The 22,618-nt window shown below is 34.2% G+C and overlaps 3 protein-coding genes across 4 annotated transcripts; 2 read left to right on the top strand and 1 right to left on the bottom strand.

Moving 5' to 3' along the window:
• Nucleotides 1-1,579: 1,579 nt before the first annotated feature.
• LOC132039219 (putative F-box/LRR-repeat protein 23) lies at nucleotides 1,580-5,177 on the top strand. Its single transcript, XM_059429754.1, has 3 exons — nucleotides 1,580-1,669; nucleotides 3,418-3,611; nucleotides 4,694-5,177. The coding sequence occupies exons 1-3, from the start codon at nucleotides 1,580-1,582 to the stop codon at nucleotides 5,166-5,168; spliced, it is 759 nt and encodes a 252-aa protein (XP_059285737.1). The 3' UTR covers nucleotides 5,169-5,177.
• A 2,614-nt stretch (nucleotides 5,178-7,791) lies between these two features.
• On the top strand, nucleotides 7,792-9,262 carry LOC132041156 (probable xyloglucan endotransglucosylase/hydrolase protein 23). 2 transcript variants are annotated; one of them, XM_059431975.1, is made up of 4 exons: nucleotides 7,792-8,129; nucleotides 8,235-8,428; nucleotides 8,720-9,153; nucleotides 9,184-9,262. In XM_059431975.1, the coding sequence occupies exons 1-3, from the start codon at nucleotides 7,854-7,856 to the stop codon at nucleotides 9,111-9,113; spliced, it is 864 nt and encodes a 287-aa protein (XP_059287958.1). In that variant the 5' UTR covers nucleotides 7,792-7,853; the 3' UTR covers nucleotides 9,114-9,153; nucleotides 9,184-9,262. The 2 variants fall into 2 exon arrangements, with proteins under 2 accessions (XP_059287958.1, XP_059287957.1); XM_059431974.1 differs by having other exon boundaries at nucleotides 8,720-9,262.
• A 2,454-nt stretch (nucleotides 9,263-11,716) lies between these two features.
• Nucleotides 11,717-20,396, bottom strand: LOC132041155 (calmodulin-binding protein 60 B-like). Its single transcript, XM_059431973.1, has 9 exons — nucleotides 20,239-20,396; nucleotides 19,933-20,050; nucleotides 18,752-18,827; nucleotides 18,140-18,198; nucleotides 15,989-16,482; nucleotides 15,296-15,456; nucleotides 14,986-15,189; nucleotides 14,546-14,783; nucleotides 11,717-12,595 (listed from the first exon to the last, which is right to left on the bottom strand). The coding sequence occupies exons 2-9, from the start codon at nucleotides 20,037-20,039 to the stop codon at nucleotides 12,063-12,065; spliced, it is 1,872 nt and encodes a 623-aa protein (XP_059287956.1). The 5' UTR covers nucleotides 20,040-20,050; nucleotides 20,239-20,396; the 3' UTR covers nucleotides 11,717-12,062.
• Between the last annotated feature and the right edge of the window lie 2,222 nt (nucleotides 20,397-22,618).

Raw genomic sequence — 22,618 nt, 5'->3', positions numbered from 1 at the left:
TGTACAAAGAATTGCTAGTCTTGGGTTAGCTAATCTTCTAGGGGATGGGTATGAGGCCAGGTTGGGTTGGGAAGAGGGGCGGATTTACATGATGCCGAGGGTGCTCAGCAAAAACTTACAATGTATATATAGGGTCGATTTTCTGTGTTTATGTACATATATTAACTTTTGAACACCCTGAATAAATGTAAAAGATTAGCTCAAGTAGTCTAGGGTGTTCAAAATTGTCTCTAGCGTCCTAGGTTCGATTCCCATAAACAATATTATATTTTATATTTAGCTTTTGTTATTTGCTCGAACCCCCTGAGTGAAAATCCTGAATCCGTCACTGGTTGGGAAGCAACAAGATAAGCACTCTTTTGGACTGCATTTCTAATTCCGTTCAGGATAATTTCCTCATATGTAGTTGAATACTTGAATAACATATACTTTGATCTATTTTTTTTCTTTTCTTATAACTGTGAAATTTGGGTCATGAATGTGCAAGCACATTGACTTTTAGGTACGTATAGTACTACCTCTCAGTAACATGCATGTGTGATGATGTATCAGTAATTTTACCTATCAATGCTTAAGCTGCAGATAGAATCAAATCATCTAGACATTTTAGTATTTGCTAGAAGCGCTGGCCTTAATTACATTAATACTTTGAATCTAATTATGAATTGCATGAGTGCTCAAAAAGAGTTCCAAAAGGCTAGGAGTTAAAAAGTTATAATAGAAAGTAGTGTGCTACCAGTAAATATTTAATTCTCAACTTGTACTTCGTGAACAAACTTAATGCCTTGAAACTTGAATTCGTAACATTGCAATATAGATTGTTTTTTCTTGAATATTGAGCTATGTTGGACTGCTCGTATATGGGTCTAAAGTTCTTGACTGCACTGAGTAAAAGAAAAGAAAAACTAGAGAAGAAACTCGAGGAGTGAGGCTCCACCTATGCAAATCTCTCAAGTATTAAAACATCTCTCAAGTGAAGTAATAAAAATCGTCTCTATATCTCACTGTTAAATAGTTTAACCAAAAAAATAATTATTTGCCTGCCTAAAAACATATGTTGTGTTTGCTGTCCATTTTAATTGATCTGATTCGATTGTTGGTTCCGTTTGACCTCTTGATTTTTCATTTTTTTTGTACAGCCTAACTTTCACCATCACGCTTGCCATAATTGGTTGCAGTCCTCTGTACTAAAAGAGTATGGGCTTGGAAACTTGTGTGTACTTGTTCGTTCTATTTTTCAATAGTTTTAAAATATTATGTTATGTCTATGATAAAATTCCGATGTTTTCGTAATGAATAGGGGGAGTAGGAAAGTCCAACTATCAGAAATTCGAAGTCGAGAACTTGCAAATTGACTCGAGGTAAGTCTAATTGGACATGCAGTGTAAAGTATTGTCTTCGAGGCCTAGGATCAACCCAATCAAGATAATAGAAAAAGGATTTAAGTTGACACTGAATAGAAAATTTGTACTATAAATATAACTTAATTAACACATTTATATTGCGGTGGTATTCATACAGAGTATTCTTCGTTTTTTTTTTTTAAGAGAATTATTTATAGTTCAAATAAGAGAAAATTATGAATTTGATTGAGGAGCGTTGGGCAGAATGGATCAAGGAGATGCCCTTGAAGATCACTTACCCAATTGTGGAAGGACATAAATGGAGAGTTGTCACCGGATTTGATCCAGAAAACATATGACAGAGTTACCTTATTGGTGAATCTTGACCGGTTTTGATCCAAAAAACACAGGGCGGAGTTACCGTATTGGTGAATCTTGGCCGGGTTACCTTTAAGGAAGAAAACCTCATTGTAGGTTACTTATAATTTAATTTGCGATTAATTCAAAAATAAAAGGAAAACGATGCTTAGTACACACATTAGATTTACTAACTCAATTGATTCTATTGTGTCTAGATTCCTAAAGAATATTCTGCATGAGCATCACCGATACGTTGTAAGATACTAGAAAATTATACTTTACGTTGACATACACATTATATAGTATGTGTTTTGAAAAAAAACAAAACAAAAATCAACTTTAAACTAATCTGAATTAAGTTGTAGACATAGCAAATTGATCGACATAAGAAGTTACTTAAAATATGCATGCTCTATTAAATTAAACAATTAATAACAATATATTAAAAGAAAAGAAATTCACACATTGTTTTGAAATTTTTTTGAGCGTTTGGGTACACACCAATTAAAAAAATAAGTTGGACTACCCCAACTTATTTTTTTTTTTTTTTTTTAATCTTACTATTAATAGAGATTTAGTCCATAATAAGTCATAAACCCAAGATAAAATCCAAACGTAGACACATGTTAGCCATCTAACGTGTGATTGATAATTACCGGAGCGAAATACAGTTGGAGGCGCAAGGGCAAAATAGTCATATTGTAACATTCCACGTAACCCTTGGCGCGTTAATATTCCTTCACTCTCTCAGTAGTTACTGTAATAGCTAATAAATGGTTCGTAGATGTTGAATGTTGTTTCATTCTCTTTATGTGGCTGAAGAAGATCCAGGAGATTGTTTTGCTTAGCTCTCTCTGATTAGAAAATGAAAATCGAAATTCAACCGTCCATTTTTACTTGTCCTGTATACTAAAAATAATTTTCCTGTTTGGAAATTCGATTATTGAGAGTTCATAGATATACAGATCAAAGAAAAGGAAGAAGAGACAGTTGAGAAATGAGAGATTGAAGAAGAGAGTAAATCATGTATTCATTATGATTAAGCTTGTTCCATACAATGACTAATTAAGCTTGTTCCATACAATGACTAATCATATGTATAATACACGAGTGATTACGCTTAACTACTCAGCTAATTTAACCTTATCATTAATTATTGGGTTGGAGAATTCAAGGAATTCTTAGTGCCTGCACAACTTTTAACGTATGTTTGATTAATTTCAATCATTAGGTTACTTAGCAATAATTAGGATAACATTGTAAAATTGTTATTCTATTTTTGGCTTACATGACAAGTAAAAATGGGCGGAGGGAGTAGTGTATAAGGCATTATTCCACTTGTATGTAAGATGAACGTTAATTCTCTATGAAGACTTAGGGAATATCAGGCTATCTCCTACTTTAAATCGAGAAAATCTCCTGGGGAATTATATGATGATGTGCTATATATGGTTGTTGTTTGATCTCTACCACTGAAGGTTTTTTTTTTTTTTTTTTTTTGTGGGTGACCTTAATATATAGAGTGTTCTTATTGAGCCCTTTAGATTTTGGTTTCCCTGAATTATTGCTATGTACATGTAATGACTTCTGCTGAAACTGAGTTCTAGGAGAATAAACCATTACATTACTGTTTATTCTATAACTCTTACTCTAATTAGTGCTTCACTATTGTTTAACTTTTGATTCACTATTCTTCTTCTTATTATTATAACAGGTATGCAGCACTTGGAGGCGCCTTTGCAAGGAACCTTGGATGTGGCAGCGGATCGACTTAAGGGATAGTAAGTGCATACCTCTCAAGGTGATGCGCAATCTATTCCGTGTCGCCATCGACCGTAGTGAAGGCAAATGTACTGAGATGAGTTATGCTTCCTGCGGATCTAATGACATCAAATACATTGCTGAAAGGTAAATCCATATCATAACAGTGAAATTTCTCAATTCAGGGACAATCCTACGAGTAGAAGATGGATAAAATGAAAGAGAGTAAGTAAAGAATATTTGGATGGAGTGGAGAGTTTTTTAAATCATGCTTTCTGTGAAAAATATGTGTGACTTCATATGTCTTCAGACAAAGGGTTTCCTTCTAGAAATGTAATGTGCTGCTTCAGGATTCTTATTGATGACACTCTAAAAATTTGAGCTTAAAATAATGATAAACCTTTCTTTGGGATGAATCAATCACACTGTTTCCAATGGTCACACCAGTTCCGACAACCTATAGTGCATACAGATAAAAGCACAATTAAGGGATTATGGTTGACTGTGATATTTTTTTGTTAATTAAAGAATTTTATGACAAAGTGAAGATATGTGCATCTCAACAAAACAAAACAGCTCATCTGCTCAGAATATCCCAGCTATCAGCTCATTCTAAGTTAACTATCAACTTCTAAGGCACTGTAACATATGACTCAAGCGTAGAAATTCAGATTTTGCAGCTTCCTTGCTAACCTTAGCTTCATATTCCCTCCTTGGAAGCCTGTATCTTAACTTTGTTTGACTGTGATATTAGAAAGCATGTTGCTTAACTTTCAGTATTGTGCTTTTGAGCTCAATGAATGTTCATCAATGGTTGACGTAATTGAGTGAAGTTAGATGAAGAATGAAGTAGAAAAAGAAGAGAGAAGAGACAGCTATTGAGTAGAGAAGAAAGAATGAATGTATTCATTATCATCAAGCTTGAATCCTACAATGAATGATCACAACTATATATACATCTTTTCATGAGAGATTAAGTTGTAACCTCTCTAACTAAACGCTGACGTGTAATGAGCTTACTAATTACTTAACTAACTCAGTTAACTTATTGTCTGCTAGGATATACATATCACTATACATGATATACAAACTACTACTATTATGTAACCCGATCTTTCGGATATACACTGATATACATAAATATACATGATAAACACTTGTTGTTTCATCCTTTAACAACTTTTTCCCTTTCTCTAATCTAATTTCTTTTACTAACCTTTTTTCCACAGGTCCAAAAATCTGAGAATATTGTGGCTTAGGGGTTGGGCAGGGGGATGGGGTATCCCTCTTTATTCTAGTTTGATTAGAGCAGCGCCGGGGTTATGCCACTTGGAGGAGCTGAGTCTCCAGGAGTGCTTCATTACACCAGCCTGTATTGAGGCCATAGGTGTGCACTGCCCCCGGTTGACGTCTTTCTCATTGACTCACTTTGATACTGTGGATTTTGAGACGGAGGAAGAGAAAAATGGGGATGCTCTGGCTGTTGCGACCTACTTGCCCCCACTACGCCGACTTCAGCTCATCGGCAACTCTTTGACCGTGTGGGGGCTTGAGGCGATTCTTGAGGGTTGTCCTAACCTCAAGTCCCTCGACCTGCGTAGATGTTTTGGAGTTCAGCTTTCAGGGTGTATCGGAGACAGGTGTAGAGAGATGGACTTCCGGCACCCCGGTGATTCTATGATCGACTTCATGTTTTTATTTTAGGGGTAGGTTGTTGTTCACACTTAAGACGACAGTGAGCTACTGTCCTATTCATCTTGCATTTCTAGTTCCTTTTGCCCTATGTAGGACACACTTCTATAGTCACTCTTCATCCTTTGGAGAAAGTAAAGAAACTAATGTAATTACCATATTTCTATTATATTAGAAGAGTAAAGGGGTGTGACAAACACCGCTAACATAGTCATTTACTATGAATTTGTGCTTCTGTCTATTGTACAATGAACTTGAAAAAAGTGGTAACTTTCAACACTTTGGCCAAAAACCCAACTCATTTCTAGCGAAGCACGTGCCCATGCTTTGAAGAGGCCTGCTTGGTGAACTGCTTATTTGCTTTGATGTTGCTTATTGTGCTTCTGAATGAAAGATCTTATGTTAATTTTAGAGGCAGTACTAAGCCACCACCAACAGTTTCTGTTTTCTCCTCCATATCATTTCCTTGCTTTGTGTTCTCTGCTGCTCTTCTTCCCTCTCACGCAACAGGTTTGCCACAACAAAACCTCTCATCCTTTTTAATTCAATATATCCTAAAAGGTTTTAGGTTTTAATGCTCAAATATTCTGCTTACTTCTAAGTCATGCAACATAGGAGGAGAAAGGTTTTATTGAGTCAGATTCTGAATAAGAATGTCAAAGGTACCGCTGTGTTCTTCGCCTGAGATACAATTGAGGAAACTTTATTAAGAAGTATGTTAATATTAACTGTATCAATGGATAAGGGTGTCTCTGTCAGTAGTTGACAAATTTAGATGCACCTGATTATGTACTTCAAATTTGTCTCAAGGAACTTGTCAGAAGTATGTTTGAAGTTTGATATGAGGAGAAAATATCACTGACTATTGTGATATCAAGAACTATTGCCTCTCTGTTATTAATTGTGACTGCTGCTTATAGGAAGGTCATGATTTTTTTCCCGACGGTATTCACCAATAAGATTATTTCTTTGTATGCCGCTATTCTTCTATTTGTGTTCTGACCTATTTCACGTCGTTCTTCGTTATGCTTTTTCATCTGTTCTTGATTTGGTTTTTCTGTATCTTGGTTGGGGCTTGGTATTGCCAGTGAGCTCTGCTACCATTATTTGTATTTATTTGCTGTGTTTTTCTGTTGTGATGTGTTAGATATGTAATGACGGATGTTTTATTTGTTATACAATTGCAATTTTGGTTATTATAAATTTAGCTGAATATGTTACTATAGCGCCTTGCTCAATCTATTGTGTTTATTCAAAGAATCGATCTGAACGGTGGTAGTTAGTACATGCGACCACACGGGGGTGGCAATTTCATGTCCCCTTTGTTTATCCTGAATTATTTGTGGGATTTCTCCTCATGGCATTCTTATCTTAGATCAGGAAATAAGGATTTCTCTCAGATCTCTCATCTAAACCTTATAAGGATCCAGTCTCTATTAGACCGTGCATGCCCTACTCTGATCCGGAATTGTATGGAAGTGTGGTTCGGTTGAGCAATAGAGTTCTGACTATGAGCTACTACTGAAAGTGTTATTGTTGTTGTTGTACCACATTGTGGTATTTCACTGGGTATGTTGTTGTAATGAAAGTGTTAATTGTTGAGTATTGTAAACTATCCATTGAGTTCTTATAGGATCTATCAGCATGTACTGTTCTTCTTTTGATATTTATATGAATGTGCCTGTGAATTTTTTGAACTACTCTTTGTATTACCGCAATTGCATTTCCTAAGCACTTGGTCTATATCAGAACAAGTGATGTGCATCATCAATGTTAAGGTGGACCTCTTTTCATTATTTTGGAAAATATAGATTAGTTTGGTGGCTTACTTGTATAGGCAAAGAAAGAGTAAGAATAAGAACCGTGGTTAGTTTTTATTAACAAATAAATGGTACCGTCAATATTGTTGTCGTACCAAAATTAAATTGAAGTCAAACCTTAGACCGTAAGGCTTCATTTTTTACAAATTTCTTAATGAAAGGCTCTACTAAAGTGGTTGAACGAAGGTGTATAGATGGTATCTTGGATATGCTTCACAAAAAAAAATCCAGCTTCAATAAGATTGATATACTTGATTTTATAGCCACGAAAATATCATGCTATATTAACAATCATAAATTTCAAAGAGTTTACCTATGCAAATGTCATGGCAGTTGAAAACTACAAATTTCAGACATCTTTTCTTTATAAACTCCAAACCAATTAAACAAAATCACATAAAATGTGTGTATTAGCTAGCTCACAGGAACAAAAATAAAAAATCCATGCAACATAGTAGAACTTCACAAAGGTAGGTACACTGAAATTAAGTAGACTATTTCTATATAATATCTCTACAATATTTGTTTGATAAGATAATTCCATGAATAAACAAACAAATAATAAATAAACATATGTCTTGGCTGTCACTTAGCTTTCTCTTTCCAACAACTTCCATAAATAAACAAACAAATATGCTAACCTTCTGTTTCCAGCTCAGTACGCGTATCCACCCATCCACTTCTTAGTTTTTACCTCTTTCAAGTTTCAAGCCCACAACTTTGTTACAGTATGAACCTTCCTATTTCCTTCTTCAACCCACCCCCCTCTGGAGGGGGGTGGGGTATAAACCCTTATAAAACCCCACCTAGCTATCCAACTCTAAATCATCCAACAAACTTTGAAAAATCTCAAATCTTGAAATCCTAAGATCTAAAGATGACTTCTTTTTCTTGTACCAAGATACTATTTGTGATATGTGTTATGGTTAGTGCTTTTGGTGTGGCAATTGGAGGTAAATTCAATGAAGAATTTGAAATAACATGGGGTGATGGCAGAGCAAAAATACTCAATAATGGAGACCTTTTAACTCTATCACTTGATAGAATATCTGGTTCTGGTTTTCAATCCAAGAATGAATATCTCTTTGGTAAAATAGACATGCAGCTCAAACTTGTCCCTAACAACTCTGCTGGCACTGTCACTGCTTACTATGTAAGTCTTATTTTTTTTTTTTCTATAACATTTTTGAGCTAGCTAGATTATATACTGTTTATTGAGGTGAAATGAAACTGATTTATTTTTTGAATCTTATTGCAGTTGTCATCACAAGGACCAACACATGATGAGATAGATTTTGAGTTCTTGGGGAATTTAAGTGGTGATCCTTATACTTTGCACACAAATGTATTTAGTCAAGGCAAAGGTGACAGAGAGCAGCAGTTTCATCTATGGTTTGATCCAACTGCTGATTTCCACACCTATTCTATCACCTGGAATCCACAACGCATCATGTAAGTAATTAAAGATTCAAACTTTCTTCAAAATTTACACTCTTTTGAATCAATCTTGAATTGGGGTCCTCTTGTTTTTTCAAAAAGTGTCAATCTTGACTTGGGGTTCTCTTGTTTCCTAAAAGTTTCAATATTGACTTGGGGTTCACTTGTTATTTTTAGAAAGTTTCAATCTTGACTTGGGGTTCTCTTGTTTTTTTAGGAAGTTTCAATCTTGACTTGGGATTCTCTTGTTTTTTTAGAAAGTGTCAATATTAATTTGGGGTTCTCTTGTCTTTGTGGTTGGAACAGATTTTATGTGGATGGAACACCAATTAGAGAATACAAGAATGCAGAACCAATTGGAGTGTCATATCCCAAAAACCAACCAATGAGGATATACTCAAGTCTATGGGATGCAGATGATTGGGCAACAAGAGGCGGACTTGTGAAAACTGATTGGAGTCGAGCACCTTTTAGTGCTTCATACAGAAACTTCAATGCAAATGCTTGTATTCCCAATTCTCCATCTTCATCTTGCAATTCTAATTCAGCAACTTCAACAAGCAATTCATGGTTGAATGAAGAGTTGGATAACACAAGCCAAGAAAGGCTGAAATGGGTGCAGAAGAATTATATGGTTTATAATTACTGCACTGATACTAAGAGGTTTCCACAAGGATTTCCAGCAGACTGTTCAAAATAACTGAGCATTTACAGTAAAAAAAATAATAATTAGTAATATAGTAGTATTCTTTATTTGTGATCTGTATAAGCTATTGTAATGATTCTTTTATTTTTTTGAAGATTAGAAACAGTTTTGAGTAATGAAAATGATATATTCTTTTATAAGCATACCATTAATATAGTAGTATTCTTTTATTTGTGATCTCTATAAGCTATTGTAATGATTCTTTTATTGTTTTGAAGATTAGAAACAGTTGAGTAATAAAAATGATACGAGTATATTCTTTTATAAGCATATCATAAATTTGTTTTGTTTATATATTCTTTTATAAGCATACCGTAAATCTGTTTTGTTTATTGTTTTCTTTAATACTTCAATTAAGAGCTAATTTGCATATTGATTTCTTTTATAACATCAGAGTGTTGCATATATACCCATTGTAGTCCACTGGAGTGGGTAGTTATATGAAAGATTTCTTTAATATTTTAACTTCCATTTTGATGAAATTATTTAATTCAAATGTGTAGAGTTATTTAGTTCTAAATAAATAATCTATACATAGTTTATGAACTTTTAAGACAAATACATAATTTAATGTATGTTCTCTCATTAGGGATTAGGGGTTCGAACATGGATATAAACAGCTCATTCTATCGAGCACCAATCACCGTGAAAATTACGATAGCTTTTGAAAAGTAGACTTTAAAAACAAAAAACAAAAAAATTGACTTAAATAAATAAGATTAGGACCTAAAAGTAATTAATTAAAAAGTTTTAAAAAATTTGAAAATTATTGTGAGGACTACAAAAGTAGCGATAGCTTTTTACTTTAAAACAAAAAAACAAAAAAATTGACTTAAATAAATAAGATTAGGACAATATTACACAAAAATTGTTTGAACCCTCAAAGAACATGATAAGGATATATACATCATTTAAATCTAATGGTAGATAAATCATTTCTTGTTGATATAGATAAAATTATTCAAAATCACAATTTACGAATAAAATATGACCATTATACAAAATTCAAGGTATTTGTTTCAAATTAGCACTCTAATATAATTTATGTGATTTTGAAATTGAAATGAAGATTTTTGAAATTTGTGATCTAAAACAAACCTTAGACATTTATGTGTCATTAAGTTGCCAAAGAAATTTTTTCAAGTTAAGTTATTTAAATATAACCACATAAATCAAACCGATCGAAGTAAGAGATACAAATTACACCTTTTACAAAGGCCCACGTAAATTGTGTTAAGAAAAATCAATGATGGTAAAATGAGAATACAAAAGAAAAAGAGAGAGACTCATCAAGACTCTTTTGATTAACGTTTATATATAATGGTAATGTATGTTCCCAACCTAATCACCATTGACTGGTTTCACATAGTATGTTTGCACCGGGAGAAAAAACTGAAAAAAAAAAAGATATTGGTTTGGTTTGGGCCACTTTTATTTTGGCATAAAAAAACAATGTAATTTATAAATATTTCTTAAATTTTTTCGTAGTTTTTTATCTATTATCATATTATTTAAACTTCTTAGAATTTTGAACAATAAGTTTTATATAAAGATCTACAAACCAAAAAATACTAACAAAAGAAATTCTATTTACCATTACACTATTCTTTGTTTTGCATAATTGATTTAGAGAGTGGTCATGTAATTAATACTTATTTGTCGTACTTATTTTAGCATGACTTAATATTTTTAATTACGGTCATTTTCTTTATGGCTTGTTAATTAGCAATATTTTATTTTAAGTTGAGTCATCACTCTTCTCACATTTTGTGTAAGAAACACCTGAAGTAAAAGTTATATGTTTTGTATCAAGACTATTCCGGAAAAAAAAAAAACCCGAAAAACCCACCGGGGTTGAAAAACCAATTTTATTGTTGTATAAATTTAAAAAGACGCAATTGATTTGGTTTGATGTTTAAAAATAAAGTGTCTTGTTGAACCCTCAAAGAACAATAAGGATATATACATCATTTAAATCCTTAGCATTTGATATAGGTTCAAATCACAATTAGATTAGACCATTATACTCATTTGTTTCAAAAGCACTCATAAAGTGATTTTGAAATTGAATCTCCTCTCATTAAATTGCCACCATTTAAATAGACCTACAAGAGGGAGACTCATCAAGACTGATTCGAGCCAACCTCCATTGACTGGTTTCACATAGTATGTTTGCAGGGAGAAAAAACTGAAAAATCTATGTTGGCCACTTTTTGGCAAAACCAACCCCATCAAACATAAAGATCTACAGAATACAACTTCCCGGTACACATTCTGGTGGGATTAACAATTACCCAGAGTAGTTGAGTTGAGGTGTGCTCAAGTTGACCCGAACCACACCATTGTTGATAAAAGGATCTATAAAGTGTCTTGTTCTTGTAACCTACCATCATTCTCTCTCTCATACCAGTTAAATACAAAATACAAACACATTGAATAACAAATAAAAGGATCTGCAAATAAAAGGATCTATAAAGTGTCTTGTTCTCGGAAGCTACCATCATTTTCTTTCATATCAGTTAATCAACCATCATTTTTGGCACTAAAAATGGCAATGGAGAGAGAACAACACCCATAATGTAAGTTAAACACTCAAATGCAAAGCCAATCAGCATCCTTTTTATCATATAAGTTCATATAGAATTCAACACACAGGAGTTCTTGAAAGCATATTTCCCTTGGGTCTGCAGACTACTACATTATATCTTGAAACAGATAAAGACAGTGAGCACAATGGAGTTAACAATGAGCGTTAAAAGTGAATTTACTGTACAGGCTTCTGTACATGAAAAAAACAACAATAAAATTCCACTAATCCCTCGGAAAATATACTATGCAGCATCGAAACCTAATTACTCGGGCCTTCATGACCACAGCCTTGTGAATAGTTATTCAAATGGTCGATGGTTAAGTCTAAATGCCCTACCGTTTCCAAACCAGATATTATTCCTCATCCAGTTCCACAAGCTGTGCACGCCTCTCAGCTGCCTTCTTCCGGACAAAGAAACCCCACCTCATTGCAGCCTTAATTTTCAGCCAACCCACAACAGCTTTTCCTGAGCGTGTACGGTCCTCATCATAACTAAAACCGGGAGATGGCGAAGGCATGAAAGATGGGAAACCATATCCATCTTCAGGCACATTGACAGAGTGATGGCCTCCCATGCTGAAAAGTCTCAGCAAATGTTGCATATCATCATTCTCAAGAATTTCATTGCTTCTCATTCGGATTTCCTCCTCAGACAAGAATTCGTCAAAAGGATTAAGATTGTTTTGTGTCTGGAATGAAGATGATTGTGGAGGACCAAGAGCCAGGCCAACATTGTTGTCATATCTCGTATTTTGGAGCTGATGAGTGCTGGTTATTTGCTGCTGAGGCGCAAATGGAGTGCTCTCAAACTGTGAGCGAGGATTAGAATTCATCATAGGACTTTGGGAAGGCATCCTAGCAACCATGCTGTCATTATAACCTGAACCTGTTACACCAAATAAAAAGATGACAGAATTATGACATTGATAGTGCAGGGGAAAGAAATAGAGAGCATAACTATAGGACCATAATGCACAATCATATCTCCTACACCCCACAGCTCTCGTCTTTCTGTTTTTTTTTTTTTTTTTTCATCCAAAATATTGACTTATCTTTCAGTTCAATACTCAACAGTCTCATCACGCTGGTGTCACACGAGTTACGGAACTCTTTTTTACTTCTGTACATTTTTTACAAGTCTCTTGAGAACTTAACATATGCCCCAACAGGAAGTAAAACAACAACATAAGCTTCTTCCTCCTCTTCTTGTGGATAAGGAACAAAAATATAAGAGCTACTAAAATTGTCTCGAGAAAATTTATTAATAAAATCACAAAGAGAACTGACTATTTGGTACATAATATTCACAAAAGATTATTACTGAAAGTCTCAGTCATCCTTATTGCATATTTAGGTCTATGATATTCGCGTTCTTCCCCATTACCTTTCTTTTTTCTTTCGATTTATTTCATCCTTCAGAGTAGCCACCCCAAAAATTGAGTCATACTTGAAATTATATTCAACTCAACCAGCAATAAAGCCAAGGATCATCAAACGAAGCACAGAATGACAAACGCATATAGGATAAAAAAACACTAGGTGATTTCTTCCCATCGGCCGAAGGATGTGGCCTAGTGGTCAATGAAGTGTGTGGAGAACCATCAGGTCTCAGGTTCAAATCCCAATAGAGAATAAAAATACTAGGCGATTTCTTCCCATTTGCCCGAGCCTTGGTGGGCAGAGTTGACTGATAGATAGCAGGTACCCGATGGAATAGTCGAGGTGCCCGCAAGCTGACCTGAATACCACCATACATAATCAAGAAAATAAAATAAAATGTCAAACTTTTTGTAATAGTTGTGAACCAATTACACACACTAATGGATTCCTCATTCCTATACAGCTTTGTCTTCTGCTCCCATTTTAGCAAGGCTTCCAAGGTGGGAGATGCGAGATTTAGCAACAGTCCCTAATCATCATATACTCTCCTGAACTCAAATTCCATACTAACCTAGATCACAAATTTTATTACTCACTTGTCTCAAGAGAAGTGCTAGACTTAGAAGCTTTCTATAAACTCCTGCCAATGCTACCATATAAATGTCTAATCTATGATAAGACCTCACCGCAATATTTCCTTATTACATATTATCAATCAATTAGAAAAGTTCCTGTGTGTCTAGAATCCATTACCACAACTCTGCTACGTTCCAGATCACCGCACAATCTCGATTAAGAAAAACTCATTTGCACAAACGCTATAGGCAAAAGTAGCTTCTGAAGCAAAAACAAAATGAAAATGAAGGGAAGGGGATCAAATTTTGACATGCTACAAGTATGCATTGCCCTCATATTGCCAAGTAAACGTACTCTAAGCACAGCCTAAGAGCATTCCCTTTTTTTTTTTTTTTTGGTGTGTGTGTGTTTGTGGGGGGGTGTTTAACAAAAGGAACAGTCTAGATTTAAACTAAGAAGTTACAATGCGCCATTTATAAGATTTTCCACAAATCTTTACTTGAAGTGCAGCATCTACACTATGGGAGGCAATCTTGATTCTTCTTTTCTATTATATTAGTATTTTCTGCTATATTAGATATATAAGACTTAACTTTACTATTCTCAGCAGTGAAGATGGTCAGTATGTACTCCAGGGATAAGATTTAATGTAGAAGATATATTCATTAAAAAAAATTCGAAGCTCTGCCAATAGACCACTAAAACGGATCAAGATTCAAAGTACAGTAAGCATACCATTAATGACTCATGGATTAGATAAACTAGCCAAATCAATTAAACAAACAGAAGTATTTGAAAGAAAAAAGATGGAGGAAGGAATAAAGAAACCACTGTCCTTACCACGAACGAAAGTATAAAATCCTGAAAATTAACATTTTACCTCCAATTAGCAAGTTGGGGTCCAAAGAAGATTGCTCAGATTGGACTGAAACAGGAAGTCGTGATTGCGGAAGCTGATTAACAAAAGTGTTGGGATAATCCACTGGCCCAACAGGATGCTCGTTCCTTGAAGAGCTTGGTTTTTGATTTTGCTTAATGTTCAGAAATGACTTGCCATCATATTCAACGACTTGATTCCAATTATCATACGCTTTCTTGACCAAAGAATCTACGTATACCTACAAGAACATTTGAAGTCCATAAGAGCTGCCACGTTCTTTATCAAAAGTTAAGCACCACAATTACATAGAATACACTTCAAATTCAACCGCAATTCGATATATTGAGAAAGTCAGCTGAATGAACATCCACTAATATCAACCCTAAGTAAAACTCAAAGAGAAAAAATAGTTTCATATATGTAAAAGAGAATAAAAAAACCTTCTGGCTGTCTGAAAGTGAATCTGCAGAATGGTATTGTTCACCAGCTATAAGGCCATTCAGCTCATAAATATTGTTGAAAACAACACCTACATTTCTCGAATCATCGGAATAATAGACATAAAGCTTCCCACTCAAGACACAAGTCTTTGCATGCTCTAATAAAGCGTCCCACATCTTATTTGACATACCGCTTCCAAGGATCTGCCAAAAATACAAGTCATATTGAAGACAAAGTGCAGCGAAATGTAAAGTTAAATTCTATTTCTTTTATTCACTTTTTCCTTTTTATAACCCACTAGACACTCACACTTCGTAGTTTCTGCGGATCTCTAACCACAAGCCTAAGGAAGTCTTCAACAGTAAATATCGCAGCCTTATTTAACCTCTTGTGGAAGGAACCATCCTTGCCAATCTTCTCCAATCTCCAGACCTCGTCATTTAGCGCTGGTGGATAATGTTTCTTGTACACTGCAGGGAGTAAGAAATTCAAAAATAGTCAATAACTGTTAATAAGGAAAAGGAGAAAATGACAAACATGGTCCCCTATCTTTGTTAGTAGGCTCAAATAGTCCCTTAAGTATCACTTGAGCAGTTTTGGTCCTTTAAGTTTGCCAAAAGTGAGCACTTTTATCTCTGTCAGGTTAAATTTAATCAGAACTGTGAAAACATAAAATATTTAACGGGAACTCACATTTGAAAATGCAGATTTTGTAGTTTATGCTATTTTTGTTCTATTCCAAGAGTCTGGTGAAATTTTTTATGTTACCGTTTCTGGAGTTCTGACAGAAATTTCTGGTGTTTGTAGTTCAATTTTATTTCACCATTCCGGTTAAATTTAACAATTAGAGTTTGGTAAATAGAGAGACCAAAAGTGGTCACTCAAGGACAAAAACTACTCAGTTGATAGACTATTTTGAACCTACTACCAAAGAAAAGGGACCATTTTCGTCATTTTCTCCAAGAAAAAGTAACAACAAAAAGTTTAGACTAAGCACCCTACATTCTCCACGATGATCTTTAACAGTGAAAGCCTCGGTCTTTGCTTCTCGTATGCGTACTCCTTCACAATATCCAGAAGCAACTTTCATGCCAAGTCTGAACTTCCTGCTCCTTATCCAACTTGAATTATCTGTAAACGTTAGATCCCCCAAAGTTCCAACACCATCCTTGAGTGTAACTTGCAATTCACCAGTTAAAAGGGGTCTCTTTCCTTCACGTTCTTTAACGACATGACTGTCAAATTCTTCTTGCGTCCACCCTTCATCATCTTCATCGTTGAAATCACCTTCCAGCACAACAACATCCAGTTTTATACATGATTCAGGTCCAGTATTCACAAGATGGCCAGTATTTGTGTCAATTAAGACAACATGGATAGCAGCACCATGCTCCCCTTCTACTTTGCCGCCAGTGAACAGAGGCAAAGCTAGCCTAGACCTAAACTGAAGCTGCAAGTTTCTTCCATCAGGCCCTTCAATTCTCTTAGGAGATGACCTGAAACCTGAAGATTTTAGGATGGCATCTACTAGAAAAACCTGTTTTGATTGCATATGACCAGAAATGCTTAAAATTTATTAAACCAACCTTGATATGCTTAAGGTTTATCAAGAAACCTGGGATTCAGGGATAGGGTATTTCAAAAATATTTGTCCAGAGCCCTGAGTCTCATAAAATTACTTTTGTTTCTAATATCATGGAAATTGTTGGAAAGCGAATATGCACGTAAAGAAAGAAGTTCAGCATACTCCCCTCATCCACTTTTTTGTAAGCATAAATGAAGAATCAATAATAACAAGACAATAAACTGCAACCTTAGGTTTATGTTAACATATTTGAAATTGTTTCATTAGACATGCTCCTTTTATATAACGTGGTGTCCAGACATTGCATGCACCCCAACTGTTCCACCAGCATAGGTAACGAGTAACTCTGCCCAAAGCTTAGGCAGACGAAAGGAAAATCACCTAATGTTCTGTCTCAGTTAGGATTTAACCCTGATCTCCACAACAAGCTGATATACAGTACTCAAATAATGTAGAAAATTTTGTATACATCTAGTGCAATAATGTTTATTTTTCATTTTTTGAGCACCCCTACCAACCTATGTTTGGGCAGAGTGGAATCCGTTTTTTTATGAAATGTTTACATCTCTGATGCACAACAAACCATTCTGGTGGTATCAGAAAAAAGGTATTTCAGCACTGTTAGCACCAAGAATATGGCCTATGATCAGGTGGTCAATGAAACTGGTACCGGAAGGCTAGAGTTGCCAAGAGGATACATCTAGCCAGTGGAATAGTCAAGGTGGGCATAAATTGTCCTGTACACCCCTTATTTTAAAAAGAACAAAAAGCACGAAAGGAGCACATGTCCTCGAAAATCCTTTCTTTAAATAACGACAACACGTTTAAAATGATCGCCAAAATCCATTAAAGATGCACAACTAGGAAAGAACACGCAACTTCACATAGATTACAGTAGCACATAGTTAGAATACTCCACATTCAGAAAAAGAACCACAACATAGCGCACACTGCATCTGCATCTATGTCTTAAAAAAGAAAGTACTAAGCGATGACCAAGAACGAACTAAAGTATTAAGGTTCCTTGAAAATTCTACAAGCATACTTCTTAATTTCTTTTGTTTTTGAACTTTCTTGATAAATCAATAACATGAGCTACACACATACTATGCAATGTAACCACAAGGTCCACATGACCTTCATGACTTCATCTCTCTCACCTAGAAGGATTTCTTTTCAGACAAAATTTCCCCATTCCTCGTTGATTTCTAGAGGGAGGAGGAAGACGAGGAAAGAAAATGGGGGATGGATTTGGAATTTTTTCAGAAAATAGCTTTTGTAAAATACAAATGATGAGATTGAGGAACTCCCAGGGTGGTCCAAAAGGGTTTAAAACACTAGCTTTGAACACTTAGTTGCCTAAATGAAACCCCATGAACCGGGGGCAGTAACACAATCTAGTGCAACTACAGGAGTCTTATTTGGCTATTTGGCCTTTTTAAAATAAAGAGGTAGAATTCTCTCACCTAGAAGCATAAAAATGCAAAAAAAAAAAAAAAAAAAATCGAAATAGCATCTATAAGAAAACCACGACTTAAAATGCCAAACAACATAGGTCATAGCCTAACCTTCCACCAACTCTGGCAGGGCCTAATTTAGCCAATGCTCGTTCCACCTCTTCACTAACCTGTTCAGTTCAAATGGTGAAAATCCAATAAGAAGCTTAGACATCGAATAACTGAAATCGCAAAAGATAATTTACACCAAATGTTAGAATATTAGATTTTGTACAAATACATGCACACGTCTTTATATAGTTATATGTGAAGGGTCATTCATCTTCTCACCCTAATAGCATAATCAACTACGCCTTGGGGAAATGATCCTTGTACAGAGAAGGGTACCCAAAAAAAAAAAAAAAAAACCGGTATAATTTCAAAACATAAAGGAAAGAACAAAGCTAGCTTTTACAGTTGAAGGAAGATAACTCTTATAAGAGCAAATATCTACAACCAGTCAAGATGACTTTCCAAGTTCAAGTTCCACATAAAAACGAAAGAAATGCAAACATTAGGACGTAACAAAAAAGCAATGGAGACCTGACGGTTATGAAAGGAATTACTACTCCAGCATTAAACATATTTCAAAGGAATTACTACTCCAGCATTAAACATATTCAGAAGAGAGAGAGAGAGAGAGATGACAGGTGAAAACCCAAATCCTAATGTTATATATCTTACAACTCTCCGAAGAATCGGCTCCAACGATGAGCAGAGCTTTTGAAGACTATCCACCTTGAGAGCTTCCACAATTACACTGCATAAAATATCATTTAAGACTTGATATCTCGGATTTCTTTTAGGCAGAGAAAATGCATAGAGGTATACATCTCTAAATGAGCATTTAAGCAATATGATGGCACACCACAAGTAAGTAATGACACCAAAGCATGTACTTATTTATCTCCATAACCCTTTGCTTTCCCCCACACAAATAAAAAAGGAAGAACCAAAAAACAAAAAAGGAAAAAGAAAGAAGCAGAAAGAAAATTGTTACAGTTTCGAAATACCCAACAAATCTTACCTGTATATTGTTTCCCAGATACCAATAGATGCACACTGAGCAAACTGTTAAGAAACTTATTGTATTATGTGACACAAATGTCAAACATGGATTAATCAAAACTATAAAAAGAAACTCAATATCAAAATATGTGAAAATTTGCACTAGATACATACAAAGACTATAACCAAAAGAAGAGCAAAATCACAGTTTACAATTGTGGGATCAAGCAAATATGTCAAAAGAAGAATTCCACAATCTTCCAACAACTAATTTCGGATTGCAAGAGAAACTACTGTAGTAATACTCTGGCTAGTTTCTACTGCCTCCGTCCCATTTTAACTATCACTTTAGCTCATTTCACACTCATTAAGAAAACAAGAAATACAAGGGATAGTTTACTAAGTTACCCTTATTTAATAAAAGTAGATTGATTGTTTGCTCTTAAATACCGTGCATTATTCTTTAATATTAAGGGTATAGTTGGAAACAATAATCAACTTTAGTCTTGAATTCGTAAAGTGACGAATTATTTTGAGCTAAAGGACAGTTAAAATGGGACAGCAGGGAGTAACTTTTACTTCAAAAGGATTAACTTTTTTCAGCAGTTACAATAATGAATCAGCCAAACAGTCAAAAGTATTATTTAGTTTTCTGCATCAAAATCCCAAGTTATAAATTCAGAAAAAAACACAATTACCACAGTTTCACACCACAGATTCAAATTAAGGTGACTAAAAACATGAACTTTTTTTCAGCTGCCTCAAAACTCACCCTTCATATACCACAATTAACAAGAAAAACACATCATAACAGCAACAAAATCACTTCAACTCAAGAAAAAAAATCACAACTTTACCTAGCTAAAGCAGGTCTTTTTCTCTCAGGCTGCTGTTCATCATCATCACCACCACCTTCTAAGTTCCTCTTCATAGATTTAGTCCTCTCCATATACCTAGTCTGCATTTAGACAAATTCTTTTTCCCAAAACAAAAAACAACAATCAACACAACAATTCACAGATCTTTAAGTTAATTCAAGAAAACACAAAAAAAACAAGATCCCCACATCAAAACCCTAATTTATATACACAAAATATACACATATATACATAAAGAACACAACTTTACAAGTGGGGTTTTCACTATATGTATGTAAAAGTCACCTGAGTGGTAATTCTTGAAAGCTTAGTTTGTGAAACTCTGAGATTTCACTGTTTCTCTCTCTCTCTCTCTCTCTCTTCCAAGAACTGAACACAGTATTTATTAGTTTTACAGTTTGTTTTTTGCCCTTTTGAGGTGGTAGTATAAGTAACAAGAAAATGATGAAAATGGTCCCTTATGTTTGAGCGTAGGTTCAAAATAGTCCCTTAAGTATGCGCTGAACAGTTTTTGTCCTTTAAGTTTGCAAAATATGACACTTTTAGTTTTCATCAAATATTTACTGAAGAGGTTTGTTGGAAAAAAAATTAGTGGAACTCACATTTAGAGGTATAATTTTTTTAATTTCTGCTACTTTTTTTATTTCTAGAGTATGATGTAACTTCTTGAGGTGCAATTTCTACTACTTATTTATATCTTTGTGATGTGTAGTGCGGTCTTTTATGTTGCATATGTTAGGTTTGATGGGACTTTCTTATTGTTTATGATTAACACTTCTTGTTTTCACTGCTTTCGTCAAATCTAACCAACATAAATGGTTAAGTATTTGACAAAAACTAAAAGTGTTAACTTTTAGCAAATTTAAAAGACCAAAACTATTCAGTGCATACTTATGGGACTATTTTGAACCTACCCTCAAACATGAGGGACCACTAGGTAACTATGAGTTGGGTGGGTGGTTGAAATACCTGGGGTGTAATGAAGGGGGTCCCACTTAGAAGACTATTGAGAAAAAGAAAGAGAGTTTTAGATCTTTTTGGTTTTTGCTTTTTTGTGCTTTGATGATGTTGGGTGGCTGCCTTAGTTCTGGATAGAATGGTAAGCAGACCAATTAGCTGAATGAGAATTGAGGAGATCTGGACCGTTTATTTTGGGTGAACTGGCGTCGGCATAAATTTGGTGGTGTCATCTATTGTCGTTTCTTGAAAGTGTTAAGATTAGATTGTATTTTAAGGGATTAAAAAGGGAAATTAAATTGTTAGTTATCACAAAAGTAAAATCTATTTTTTTTATGAATAGTTATAGTGGAATGATAAGTACACTCAGACCTCTCTATGATAATATTCACATATAATAATATCTCTTTATAATAATTAAGTTTTTTCAAAATCGATTTTTTATGTTATATTTTAGTTCTCTAAAATTAATTTTGCTATAACAGCAGCAATCAACTTTATAACAGCACACTCTTTATAAAATTAACCCACATATAACAGCTATCTTCTTTTTTTGGTAATATAATAATTATCATCTTTATAAAAATAGAATATCTATGATTATCAAAAATAAGTACAAAGATTTTGACTAAATATTTTATCCTTTAATAGACGATTTATGACAAAGAATATTATATGAATATATATATTTTCATCATTAAAAGATTTTTTTTCGTTATACAAAGTGTGATTAAGCTTAAAATTTGGCAATTTAAAATTAAAAAAAATAGATTTTATGCATATTTTTTTTGCCTATAACAGCGAAATATTATTTAAATGTCAATATTGTTATAGGTGTATAACAATCATTTTTTATAACAGCCAAAAAATTTCAAACCCAACGATGCTGTTATAGAGAGGTTTAACTGTACTACTCTCCTAATAAGATTTCTCATATTTGAGCTTTGAGAATAATATCACTTTTGGTAAAGACCGTTTTACTTTTAACATGGAATTGTTGAAACAAATAATCTGATGGCATATCATATATAATCTCATCGTCAAGAGGTACTTAATAGATGCACTAGGTGATTTCGGTCACCGTTGACTTGGGACGTCATTCTCTAACTGAACAATTTCGACAAATAAGTCAAACTACAAAGCGAATACCGTACACCGGATAAAAAACAAGATCGTTTCCTGTCAGAAATAGGTTACAAAATAGATAATGCAGGTCACAAAGGAGATTTTTAAACTAAACTTGTTTTTTTCTTTGAATTATAACAATTATTAGTTTTATTTAAAAAAATTAAAATTATAACAGAAGTGCTGTGTTTGTGAAAGGTACTTTATCCCAGCCTGATGTGCAAAACTTATGTTAGGTAAGTATAAAAGATTTGACACTAAAAATAACAAAAGAGTGAGACTTTGTATTAATAAAAAAAACGTATCAATGGCCTATCGTAAAAAAATTAGGGCAATCCCAATTAAACATTTGAATGACAAGTTCATATATAATAAACTTCCAGTAACTATCAATAACTCTTTTTAATTCATCCCTAACTACCATCACTTCAAACCAATGACTTTGGGAACCACGTGCATAAACGACTAATGCACTCATTTTTACCTAACCAGTGCTTGCTTTTCTTTGACTCCATCTTGAGAAATATTTAATAAAACAATCAGAATACCATCTAGATAAACATCATTCGTACATAATACAAGA

The sequence above is a fragment of the Lycium ferocissimum genome, chromosome 12 (genome assembly GCF_029784015.1).
Source record: "Lycium ferocissimum isolate CSIRO_LF1 chromosome 12, AGI_CSIRO_Lferr_CH_V1, whole genome shotgun sequence".
Taxonomy (NCBI): Eukaryota; Viridiplantae; Streptophyta; class Magnoliopsida; order Solanales; family Solanaceae; genus Lycium; species Lycium ferocissimum.
The sequence above is the reverse complement of the archived record's forward strand: the minus strand, read 5'-3'. Positions and strand labels throughout refer to the sequence as shown.